Genomic DNA, 12,808 nt, shown 5'->3' with positions numbered 1-12,808 from the left:
GATGGGGGCGCCTGGGGGGCTCAGTCGGTTGAGCATCCAGCTTCGGCTCAGGTCATGATCTGATGGTTTGTGGGTTCGAGCACCGCATCAGGCTCTGTGCTGGGAGCTCAGAGCCTAGAGCCTGCTTCCAATTCTGTCTCTCTCTGTCTCTCTCTCTCTGCCCCTCCCCTGCTCATGATCTGTCTCTCTCTGTCCCTCAAAAATAAATAAAAATGTAAAAAAAAAAAAAAAAAAAGCGGGGAGATGGCCCTTTAACAGCAAAAGCCCTCATCTCTGGGCCCCCAACTCCCAGGCCAGGTCCCTTCTCCTGCTGTGGAGGAGTGCTCTGTCCTGGTGACAGTATCTACCGAGGAACAGAGGTCTCCGTGAGCAATTCACTGAGCAGGAGGCTGGGTGAGGATTAGCACAGTGCATTAAGTACATGTATTCATACAGACAGCAGAAACAAAACTACAGAACAAAGTCTTGGTTTTCTCCTCACCTCCGCAGTTCCTGTTTTGGTGACCTTTGCATTTCTCGTTTTTACACTTGTTCGGGGGTGCTGTTTTCGTGGCCTGATTGAAGTGATAGGCTACATCTTAGAATCTTGAAAATGCCAGACTAGGAAATGCTTTTGACCACTGTCCCCCAAGATGTACTTTGTGCAACACTGTGTTGGGAGACATCAATGGAAATGCCAAGAAAAGGGCATTCTTAGGCAAATAAGGTTGGAAATTTATATACCTCCTCTTGGAGGAAAAAAAAATCACAAAGTACATTTCTGTATTAAAGGCACTTCTTTAAAGAAAAGTTTTTAATTTAATATCAAATGTTTCCCAAGTTTATTTTCTACACAACACACAGACACTTTAGGGACAAGGTATGGTTAAAAAACACTATTCCATTAACAATTTGTTCGATTCTGCTCCAGGTCATCTTAAAAAAAAGTAACGACGCCAAGCCTCCAGAACGTGAAGGACTGGCTGATGCTCTCTCCCAACGGATGAGGAAGCGGGTCCTAGTTTTCTTCTGTGAGCAGGCTCTCTGATTTCAGCGGGGCCCTCCTTGTGCCATCCAAGTTCAGGTGCTGGTATTTTCTTTTAAAAAAGCCACACTAGAACAAAGGAGGGGAAGTCCCATTATAGACCTAAAATACTCATCTGTTTTAGAAAACCACTACCTCGTTCTCTAGATAGCTCCCACACTCTTCTGCTTCTCAAGCCTCCCCTGAATCTCCCCGATATTCCCATCCTTCAAGATCAGTCTTAAATGCTGCCATTCCACAAGCCTTTTTTGGTGCTCATTCTCCAGTCAAAAGTGATTTTCCACCTTCCTCTGAAACCCCAAAGCTCCTTCACCTTTTTTTAAAAATTTGACTGAGAGCGAAAGCGTGTTCAAATAGGGAAGATACAATAGTGCCGGGGGGGGGGGGTGGAGACAAAATATCTGAAACAACGGGCTCTACGCTCATCGCAGAGCCCAATTCAAGGCTTGACTCCATGACCTGGGATTATGACATGAACCGAAATCAAGAGTCAGACACCTAATGGGGTGTCTGGGTGACTCAGTCAGTTAAGCGTCCAACAGTCAGGCTCTGCGCTGACAGCTCAGAGCCTGGAGCCTGCTTTGGATTCTATGTCTCCCTCTGTCCCACCCCCACACCAACCCCAGCTCACAGTCTCTCTCTCTCTCAAATAAATAAACATTAAAAAAAAAAAGTCAGACACTTAACGATTGAGCCACCCAGGTGCCCTGCTCCTTAACCTTTTTAACTAATTCTGCAAAGTATTATAATTTTGGCTATAATGGATCTTAGTTATATAAAAGTACTCAGCCTACCTCAGACAGTACGGCCTCCTACATCAAGAAATTCACAATCTAGAGGCAGCTGGATGGCTCAGTTGGTAGAGCATGAGACTCCTGATCTCAGGATTGTTAAGTTCAAGCCCCACGTTAGGTATAGAGATTACTTAAACATAGAAAAAAATTTAGGAAACAAAAAAGGGAAACTCACAATCTACTAGGAACAGAAATAATTACAATACAGCGTGATGACTGACACTTAAAAAAGGGTTTCCAGAAAGGAGCTCACAGGAAAAGCATATAACTCAGCTCAGAGGACTGCAGAATCTCTGGGTTGGGTTTTAAGGGAAGAGTGTGAGCAAGGTGGGAAAAGGCACCGGGCCGGGGGTGGCAGTACAGATGTCGAGCACAGAGACACAAACCTATTTAATCACACGTGTTTGGAGGAAAAAGCAAGACTTAAGAATGGAGAGGCATAGAGGCTGGAGAGTGAGGATACTGAAAGCAGTAAAAGTTTGAGCATTAAAACAGAGGAAGGAAAGCAAAGGATTTAAATAGGGGAATGACCCCCAAATCTGCTTTAGGGAAATCTCCCTGGACCTTAGTACGTCACGCGAGTAGAACTGACCTTGAACAGGCTGATGACAATCACAGTCAGAAGCAGAAGGCCACAAGCACAGCTCATAACGATGTGCCGCAAAGCGTAATACTCCTGGTCTTTCAGGAAGATGACAGTGATCTAGAATAAGACACAGAGATCACCCAACAAGTCTACTAAAGCAGAGGAGAAAAAAATTCCACATGTTATTTTAAGGAGCAAAATGTGAGAACTTGGCAACATTCTGTATATTGACCAAGACTAATGACAGTTAAGCAAAAAGCTAAATGTTTCCTGGTGCAGCATCTAAAATTACCTGATGAGGCTTTCAGTTTCCAGTTTCACATGTAGAGAGCATGGTCGGTGCCACTCTGTACTAACAAGTAAAAAGCTGAACAGACTGAAAAAGCAACAACTCTTCTTCACGCCCTAAGAGAGGGGAGGATAGTCGGCAAACTGCTGGCCCCAAGATCGGCGAGACAGATGGATGAGTACAGGGAGTGGAGGCGTCCCCGTGCTGGGGCGGGAAAACCTCGTCTGCACTTCATGAATTAACCATGAGAAGCTCAGTGTTGACAGCTCTCAGAGATAAAAACCTCCAGGGACCCCGTCACAAAGGAGCCCCCACAACACTCTAAGGTTCTCCTCCGGAAGCTCGACCAGGTTCCTACAGTAAATACTAGAGAAAAATCCCTTTATGCTTCGGGCAAGGGGAGAAGAAAAGGCACCATTTTGAAATAGGCCAGAGCACTCTGTCTGGTCTGCCCTCAGGGGGAACTAGTTAATTGGGGCTTAACCTGCTAAGAGCCTAACTGACCCAGAGTAAGGGAAATACCCAACTGAAGCCCACTCTAGGTATCCTGTCCCACCTAAGGGGATTGAAAAAAAAATGAGAAACACTTCTGAGATTGGCAGCCCAGAGGTAGAGGTACACAGCCAGGGGCACAGGCCCACTAAAAGACTGCAATCTAATCATAGGACAGTAGAGCACTGCCCCTCCCCCACACCTCACCACCACATCACAGTGGTGACCTAGTCACAGCAGCTCCTTTTACCTGGTCCATCATGTCTGGCTATCAAACAAACAAACAAACAAATAAAATACCAGGAAAAAAAAAAAGAAAAAATCATAAAACACATTAAAAGGCAAAAAACATTTTGAAGAGACAAAGCAAGCCTCAGAACCGAACCGACATGGAAAGGATGACTGAATTATCATCAGACTTGGAATTTAAAACAACTATGATTAACATGCGAAGGGCTCTATCAGATGAAGCAGACAGCAAGCAAGAACAAAGACAAAGAACAGACAGGCAGTGTCAGTAGAGAGATGGAAATCCCACAAAAGAGCCAAAAAATAAATTTTAGAGATAAAAAACCAGAAATGAAGAAAGCCTTTAATGGGCTCATCAATAGACTGGACATGTCCCAAGAAAGAATCTCTGAGTTAGATGTACCAAAAAAATAAATCCTCGAAAAGCAAACAGAACAAATACTGGAGGGAAACACCAACAACAACAAACCGACAGTACAACTGATGCCCATGAATTTAGCCTCAGTCCTTCCATCTTGACCTTCTAGGCCTGCACTTGGGGGGCTACGGGACTATCCCCATGTACAAGGAGAAGAAAAAGTAGAAAGACAAGGGCTAATGGTCCCTTTTCATGGTCATTTACAACGCAGCTGGCATACTCTGTCCCGGAGGTAGTAACTGTTTCTTCGAAACCCCCCACCACCCTAAACCCTGCCTCAGAGGACAAATGTCCTCCTGCATACCAGGCCCTCTCCTTATGTCTTCGTAGCCCCCTGCAATACCCGCTCAATTCTGCTTCTGTACCTCCTGCTTGCGCATCGTAAAAAGCCCTAAGTTCTTGGACTCGGGGCCGCGCATTTAGAGTTCTGTGTTAACTCTGTGCGGTCCCGGCTGGTAATAAGGCTCCCTTCATTCGGCTTCAGTGGTCTCGGAACACCTCTGTGTCTCTCAGCATAAAACACCAGAATTATGTAAAGAGCAAAATACTTTACACGACTGTGGTCTGTCAGGAGATCTGTTAAGGAGTCTCTGACAGTTTAACAGAGGCCCCAAGGGACTGAGGTCTCTAGGTTTCCTAGAGCACTGACAGACTAAAAAACTAAAATGTACATTAAGATATGATAACGATTGCAACATGGCATCCATGTATACTACAGCTGACCCTTCAACAATAAGGCTTGAACAGCGTCGGTCCACTTACATGCGGACTTCCTTGTGATAGAGTACTGTAAACGTGTGTTTTATGACTTTAACATTTTCTTTAGCTTACTTCATTAGAAGATTACAGTATATAATACAATAATATATACAGTATACGACATAACAATATATTAATAATACAATAAGGCATCCAGTCAACAGAACACTATTAGTAGTTAAGTCTTCGGGGAGGCAAAAGTTACACCTGGAGTTCTGACTATGTGGGCAGTCAGCACTTCTAATCCTCCTGATGCTCAAGGGTCAACTGCACTTAGAGTTCTTCTATTAGAAGCATTCCCAGCAGTGTCGTCTAAAGGCTGTCCCAATCTCAAGAGTCTAAGCTCTCCTCACCAACAGGACTCAGCTGGAAGGCTCAGGGATATTGCTCCCCAAGTGAGACCCAGTTACGGCCCCCCCAAGCTGTGGTCAGCACACAGATCACGGCCAGAGCCTGTTCCAGGACTGCAGTCCACCAAGGCTTCTCGGCCTGCCCAGGACTCTGAGTCCCTTTCAGGCAAGTGTTTAAGCAACAAGGTCAGAGATAATTGCTGTAGGAGTTGAAAAGATGGACAAATTTACTCCTTTGAGGCCTCTTCTAATTAAGTTATAAATGTTGGTTATGTCCTAGGGTTGACCCTCCAGGCAACTATTTAATTCCGATGGAGCTGAGCTTAATAGGAGTAAGTACTAGGCCTTGACCGTAGAGAGGGAGCAAGGCAGCAGAGAGGGAGGAAGAACAGGAAGAGAGCTGGGTTTTCTTCTAAGTGAGAGTGAAGTGGGGGTGGCTGGGGGAAGGACTTGAGAGCATGGGCTTAGGAAAGTAATGAAAGTCCCAAGATCATAGTGGTGTCCTGGGCCAGATGTGAGTAAAAGAAACACTTCCCTTTCTCAAAGCCTTTCCCCCTTTTTTCCTCTTCTAAACCCACAGGTTCCAAAAGTGCCCCAAAGCTACCCTGGTAAAGGTGAAAGGAGAGGCAGGACACAGGGTACCTGCTGCTTGTAGCTGGACACCCACGGTGGCCTATCCAACAACCCTTCTCTCCTTTCTGGCAGAGATCATGGCTGGTCTAAGCTAATCATGATGGAGAGCTTCCCCTTTGCCAGTAACTGACATGAGATCCAGTTCTCACTGACAAGATGTAAGGAGACAGCTGCTGGGAGTTTTTAGGAAAATTCCCCACCCTAGAAAGGGAAGGCACACTTGGAAAAAATCCTTTTGCTACTGATCTCTTGCTTCTATTTTGTATCCTGACACATGAAAACACAGCACTGGGCGCGAGGTGGCAACTGTGTGCTCGCCACAAGGGAAGGCATCACCAACACAGACAGAAGGGCACAAGGGTCAAAGGAGCCAGGCCGCTGACCAGACAAACAACAGATGCCCTTCCGGTACAATAGAGGGACTTTTCCCTTACTTGCAAATGGAATGCACTTGGATACACGGGTATTTAAACTCACAGGTTCATTCTGCCCTCATTGCTTAGTGTCAGGAACAACTTAACACTTTGCCTAGGGTACTGAATTTAAAGAAAGGAAAATAGTTATAAGGAATCTATGTATAGAAATAAAAGCATCAGCAAAGGGAGAAATAAATTATTTACCAATGTGCATATAAGAAACTGTTACCCATAACACCCGTAGGGCAGAGGGAGCTGGGGGCATGGGAAAGGGAGACGAAGAAAGAACCATTATTTTTTATTGGATATTTTTCTGTAAGGTTTGGATTTTCTTGCTCTATTTTTTTTTTAATCTGGGCAGTGGGATAATGACGCAGTTCTCTCTCCCCCATATAATTTTCTGTGTTAGAAATAAACAGGTAACAATAAAAGTAAATGTTATTTCTGACAATGTCTAGAGATCTGTTCATTTCTCATTCCCCAGGAAGGAAATCAGAGGACCTAATATTTAGCAATCCAGTCTCATTTTCTTGGCATTCCCTCTAGTAATGGCCATGCCTGACTAAAGGGCCCACAGATGGATTCTCTCCCAAGACGGCAGCATGTCTAGGTCAAGTGTCAACAAGAATGACAGCTCCCAGTAGTAGACACACAGCATTTAGCCCACAGATCACAGACAGTGGTATGACGTGTGGTCACACTTTCGCAAAAGAAATCCCAGAGTCCTAGTATTTAGTTTAAGATTTATAAAAGAATTGTGTGTTCCTGAGTATTGTAACTGGTTACTACCATACCTAAACAGTGATACCACACACTAGGAAGACACTTCATTTATACAAAAAAATAATTTCTTACTTGGCAAATTTAAAAAATACAACACACTCTCAAATCAAAATGTGCATCGCTGTTGATTTCAGTCTAGACATTTCAGCTTAAGCCTCTTATTCAATTGCTTCATTTCAAAGATGAAACAACTGAGGTTGATGCTGACTAATTCCAAGTCACAAAGAGGCACCTAGTGGTAGAGTCAGGATCAGAGGTGTTAAGACTAAAAACAGGAACAGTGGTGGTATCGGGGCTCTAAGGGTAGGCACAGTTTCCCCAGGACACTGTCCAGAAAAACAGAAAACAGCCAGGTTTTTACCTTAGTTCTGTGGTTCTCTGCATTCAGCCCCTCATACAGAGATTTGTTGAAAGATATTTCACCAAGAATCTGCAGTTCAGTTACATCTCTTAGTAACTATAAGATGGAGGGAAGATACAAACATATTTTAGACATGGACTTAAATTTTTGGACAGCATCTTTTCCTTTATAGGCGTTCCTTCTCCTGTGTTCCTTTGTCTAGTTAATGGTCTCGGCAACCACAGAGTCACCCAAGCAAGAAACCTGCAATCATTCCCCAACTTCTTTTCCTTTACACTTTACCTCATGTCACAACACCGCTCACCAGCCCCAAATCAGTTCTTGACCATTCTCCTTTTTGTTCTTCCTCTCGCCTGTCCCTTTTCTCATCTCATTACTCCTTCCGTTCAGATCTCATCACTCTCACCTGGATTACTGCGAGGTGTACACTCGATCCCAGCAGTACCCACTTTAGAATGAGTGATCAGTGAAGGCCTCTATAAGGTAGTATCTGAGCCAAATAAAAGAAACCACACACATACAGATACAGAGGAAGAGCATGGTCACGCAGAACGGACAGCAAGGACAGAGATCCTGAGGCCAGAACCATATTGGAGAAAGGACAGAATAGCTGGCGTATAAAGAGTGGACGGGGAGGGGCCCGGGATAGCTCAATCAGGTCAGCATCGGACTTCAGCTCAAGGCATGATCTCGTGATTTGTGAGTTTGAGCCCTGTGTCAGCACAGAGCCTGCTTCAGATCCTCGGTCCCCCTCTCTGTTTACCCTTCCCACGCTTGCTCTCTCTCTCAAAATTAATATTTAAAAGGGGGGGAACGCCTGGGTGGCTCAGTTGGTTGGGTGTCCAACTATTTCCTCTTGGATCATGTTCTTGGAATTCATGAATTCAGGCCCCACATCAGGCTCTATCTATGCTGACTGACAGTGTGGAGCCAGCTTTGGATTCTCTCTCCCTCTCTCTTTGTTCCTCCTCTGTTAGGTCTCTCTCACTCTCAAAATAAATTAATAAACTTTTTTTTAAAAGTGGGAAAGAGAAGTACCTGGGTGGCTCAGTCGGTTAAGCGTCCGACTTTGGCTCAGGTCATGATCTCACGGTTCATGGGTTCGACGCCAGGCTCTGTGCTGACAGCTAGCTCAGAGCCTTCGGATTCTGTGTCTCCCTTGCTCTCTGCCCCTCCCCCACTCATGCTCTGTTTCTGTCTCAATAATAAGTAAATGTAAAAAGAAAAGTTTTTTAAGTGGGAAAGAGGTGAGTACTAGGAGATAAAGGTGAAGCAGCAAACACTAGATCACACAGTGCCTTACAGGCCACTGAAAAACTGTGTTTTAGTCTAGAAGTATTCATTTTTTAATTAATATATTTTTTAAAAAATATTTTAGAGAGACCATGTTCACAAGTAGGGGAGAGGGGCAGAGGGAGGGAAAGAATCTTAAGCAGGCTCTATGCTCTGCACAAAGCCAACATGAGGCTCAATCCCACGATCCTGGGATCATGACCTGAGCTGAAATCAAGAGTCAGTGGCTCAACTGATGGAACCACCCAGGTGCCCCTAGTCTAGGTGTATTCAAATGTCACTTTTTTTTTTTTCGGAGAGGTGTGGCACAATGTTTACTTTTAAAGTAACTGTTATGTGAAGAAAGATTTGTAGAGGGCATGGCAAGAGCACAGACAAGAGAAAAAAGACAGGTTACTGTGACAGCCGGGGGCAAAAGCTGGTGGCTGGCACTATAACAGTAGCTGTGGAGACAGAAAGCAGTGAATGGGTTTAGAATACATGTCGGAGGTGGAATGACAGAGCTTGCTGCTGTAATAGATACGGGGATGTAGGAAAGGAAGGGGTCACAAGTATGTCCTAAGATAAGTAAGTAGAGTAAGTTACTCTAAGTTACTCCAAGTAGTTGAGTAAAGAACAGACTGGGGCACAAAGTAGATCGAGACACCTGTTTTGAACATGTTACAGTTGGGATGCTATTAATTTTTCTCCTAAAGATAGCAGACGCACGTGAGAAACAAGCCAATCAAATCTAGAGCATTCCCCCATCTCAAGTACCTGCTCAAATTTACTCAAGAAGAGCTCTGCAGCCACCGTTACGTTCTCCTTATCTGAAGTGATGACACAGCTCACTGAATGCCATTTTCCCACACGCTGAAAAGGAAACTCTGGTTATAGTTAGCACGATGCCGTTTTGAGTGCAAAAGACGAAAGTTTTAACACTTAAAACTCTGAGCCCCTTAAGACGCCAGAGTAGAGGGTGTATAAAGTTTCAGCGTTCACCTTGGCTCAAGCAAAGCCAGAAGCGGCTAACGTGACCCAGAAGCGGCTCAGGAGCACCTTCAGGCCGCCCCGCACTCGCTTTCAGGAGTAGAGGTCGGGGAAAGGAGCATGGCCCTCTCGCGTCACCCGCTTCAAGCCCTTCTTCCCTCCCTCGGCTCTCGGGAAAGCCGCGCTCACCTGAACGGGATCGCTCATGCAACTTTCCTCCTGAGTCTGGCTGCACACAGTGTCGTCCTGAAACGAGAGCCATCCCTGAGTGCATATGAGGACGCCAAACCGTCAGCCACCGCCTCCCAGCTCCCTGGGGAACCCAACGTGACGCGCATGCGCACGGCCGGGCGCTAGGACCCAGGAGGCTAGCTGGAGAGCGTTTCGGCCTTCAGGAAGTCTCGCGGTGTTTGCATTTGAACGTCTGGGCGGGTGCTGACGATGGCAGCGTCGCTCCCGCGACCTGGGAATCGGCTCTTCCGAACGTATGGGGCCGCGGGCGGCGGAGGGCCGCGGCGGCGACCCGGGAGGGCAGCCGCGCAGTGGTTCCCGCCGAAAGACCGGAAGCGTTTATTCAGCAGCAGCAGTAGCAGCGACGCCAGCGGCGGCGGCCCCTCGCGGTCTGTCGCTTCCGACGATCCCGACGACCCAGACTTCCTCGGCATTGCAGTGGGTCGACGGCGGAGGCGCCCTGGCGGGCGAGTCCCGGAGGACCGGCCGAGTCTGATCGTGACTCCGAGACGCCTGAGGCTGCGAGCTCGGCCTCCGCAGAACTGCAGCACCCCTTGCGGCCCGCTCGACCCGCCACCCTTCTCTAACGGCAGGTCGGGCCGCCTGACGGACCTCAGTGCGTGCAGCCAGCCCGGGGACGGCAGCGAGCTGGGCACCAGTGCCTCCCTGTTCAGCATTCTGGCCTCTCCTCGCCCCGGCCTCCCAGCAGCCTCCCTGGACCCAGCCTCCCTCCACCGCCTCCAAGAGGCAGCAACAGGAAGACGCAGGTTCACCAGGTTGGCCCATCAAGCCCATGTCAACGTCAGGTCAGCGCTCTTTGGTGTTACGGACTCTGGGACCCCTGAGGATTCTGAGAGTGGGGCAGTTGGGAGGAGTATGAGGGAGTCTTGCTGTGAAAGCGAACAGGAGAAGAGGCTGGAAAGGCCAGATTTTTCAAGCATGGGTAAGAAGAGGGCCACAGACCAGGATTCTTGTCAACAGAGTGCGTCTCAAGGGGCTGCCCAGATAGACTATGAGGAGTCGGATGGTTGCAAGGGCTGTCTCGTGCATGGGGAAATCAACAGGCCTGAGAGAAAAAGGAAACTTCAGGAAACAGTAGAAACCTCCCTTCTCCATCACCACCAATTTAAGAAGGGCCAAAAGATGGAAAAAGACTCATTCCTCACCCAGGACCTGACTCATTTACAGAGTGCCTCTTGGACCAAAGCCAGGGCTTCCTTCAGTTTCCACAAGAAGAAGACGGTGACTGCTGTGTCAGAAGTGTGCAGCAGCTACACGCTTGCCAGCTCTCTCTCTGAGTCCCTCCTATCTGAATATCCAAACCCTCCTGTTATGAACAGAACAAACAGTGCTGTGTCCCCTTGGCTCTGCTCCTCCATGTATTTGCTAACCCCCTGTAAGACACTGCATGTCACAGACAAAAAGGTATCGGATGCTGAGAAGGTTTATGGGGAATGCAATCAGGAGGGCCCTATCCCCTTTAGCTCTTGCCTTTCCACAGAAAAATTGGAATGCTGTCAGAAGATTGGGGAAGGGGTGTTTGGTGAAGTCTTTCAAACAGTTGTTAATGACACACCTGTTGCCCTAAAAATCATTGCTATCGAAGGACCAGATTTAGTCAATGGAGCCCATCAGAAAACTTTTGAGGAGATTCTGCCGGAGATCATCATCTCCAAAGAGTTGAGCCTCTTGTCTGATGAGGTACACAACCGTACAGAAGGCTTTATTGGCTTGAACTCGGTGCACTGTGTTCAAGGATCTTACCCTCCCTTGCTCCTCAGAGCCTGGGACCATTATAACTCAACTAAAGGGTCTGCAAACGACCGGCCTGACTTTTTTGAGGAAGACCAGCTCTTCATCGTGCTGGAATTTGAGTTTGGCGGGATCGACTTAGAACAAATGAGAACGAAGTTGTCCTCCATAGCTACTGCGAAGAGCATTCTACACCAGATTACAGCGTCTCTCGCAGTGGCCGAGGCGGCACTGCACTTTGAGCACCGAGACTTACACTGGGGGAACGTGCTCTTAAAGAAAACCAGCCTGAAAGAGGTCCGCTACACCCTCAACGGGAGCACGAGCACCATCCCCACCCGGGGACTACAAGTCAATATCATTGACTACACGCTGTCACGGCTGGAGCGGGATGGGATTGTGGTGTTCTGTGACATCTCCCTGGATGAGGACCTATTTACAGGTGAAGGTGACTACCAGTTTGAGATCTACAGGCTAATGAGGAAGGAGAACAACAACTGCTGGGGCGAATATCACCCTTACAACAATGTGCTCTGGCTCCACTACCTCACGGATAAGATCCTGAAGCAGATGGCCTTCAAAATTAAATGTAACACCCCTGCCATGAAACAAATGAAGAGAAAGATCCAGCATTTCTATAGGACAATGCTGAACTTCAGGTCTGCCACCGACCTGCTCTGCCAACACAGTCTATTCAAGTAAGCCAGAGCTGCCCTGCTGGCCCACGCTGAGACGGTGCTGGCCTTAAAGCCCTTGATGCTCTTTCCAGTCTTCATCCCCCGAGCAGGGCGGATCTCCCATTCTAACTGTTTCTAATCAGCCTTTCAAACAAGAATTTTGTTTCCAAGTGGAAACTAAAATGTTTCTGAAGTTAACAAGTGTTGTTTAAAAGTTAACTATATACGGGAGCAACTGATTATAATTTGTAAGCCCTCTTTCTGTCAGCAGAGTCCACTCTGTAAATGCCTTTTCATATATTCATCTTTGAGGCCTGACATTTCATGTACCCCGGGCAAAAAAAAAAAAAAAAAAAAACCAGGAAAGCTACAGCCCTCAACTTTCACACTGACTGGGGCCTGTGGCTGCAGGTAGCAGAAGGGAGCCGTGCCGCAGGAGGTGAAGTCAGCTCAGGGGCTGTAGCAAAGCAGAGACGGATAGGCTTGGAGGGAGGAAAGGAAGATGGTGAACTTACAGGGAGAAGTGCGAGAAATATCTCATGTGTATCAAGCTCATTTGGTAATCACAAAGAGAAGCAGAATTTATCGGTTTTCCGGGGGAAAATAAATATCTGCATGGGTATTAAAAAGGTTTGAATTTTTGCTTGTTTTTCATCAAGGGAAGGAAAACAGAAATGTTGCTTTAAGAGCTGAATAGTTGATATTTCTTGTGAACATGACTTTGGCAATTTA

The 12,808-nt window shown here is 46.8% G+C and overlaps 2 protein-coding genes across 5 annotated transcripts in view; one reads left to right on the top strand and one right to left on the bottom strand.

Moving 5' to 3' along the window:
• Positions 1-763: 763 nt before the first annotated feature.
• Positions 764-12,808, bottom strand: part of ITGAE (integrin subunit alpha E) — a 62,979-nt gene continuing 50,934 nt past the window's right edge. For 3 of the 4 annotated variants that reach the window (XM_029929244.1, XM_029929245.1, XM_029929246.1), the window contains exons 27-31: positions 9,606-9,662; positions 9,204-9,299; positions 7,155-7,250; positions 2,411-2,521; positions 764-1,093 (exon numbers count right to left, since the gene is read on the bottom strand). In XM_029929244.1, the coding sequence (XP_029785104.1) occupies positions 998-1,093; positions 2,411-2,521; positions 7,155-7,250; positions 9,204-9,299; positions 9,606-9,662 (456 nt within the window). In that variant the 3' untranslated portion in view covers positions 764-997. The remainder of the gene's footprint in view (positions 1,094-2,410; positions 2,522-7,154; positions 7,251-9,203; positions 9,300-9,605; positions 9,663-12,808) is intronic. The other variant, XM_029929247.1, reaches the window with a different exon arrangement.
• On the top strand, positions 9,845-12,708 carry HASPIN (histone H3 associated protein kinase). The gene has a single exon (XM_029929248.1). It carries the CDS (start codon positions 9,858-9,860, stop codon positions 12,099-12,101), a length of 2,244 nt encoding a protein of 747 aa, XP_029785108.1. The 5' UTR covers positions 9,845-9,857; the 3' UTR covers positions 12,102-12,708.

The sequence above is a fragment of the Suricata suricatta genome, chromosome 17 (assembly GCF_006229205.1).
Source record: "Suricata suricatta isolate VVHF042 chromosome 17, meerkat_22Aug2017_6uvM2_HiC, whole genome shotgun sequence".
Classification (NCBI taxonomy): Eukaryota; Metazoa; Chordata; class Mammalia; order Carnivora; family Herpestidae; genus Suricata; species Suricata suricatta.
This window is presented reverse-complemented; position numbering and strand designations above follow the sequence as displayed.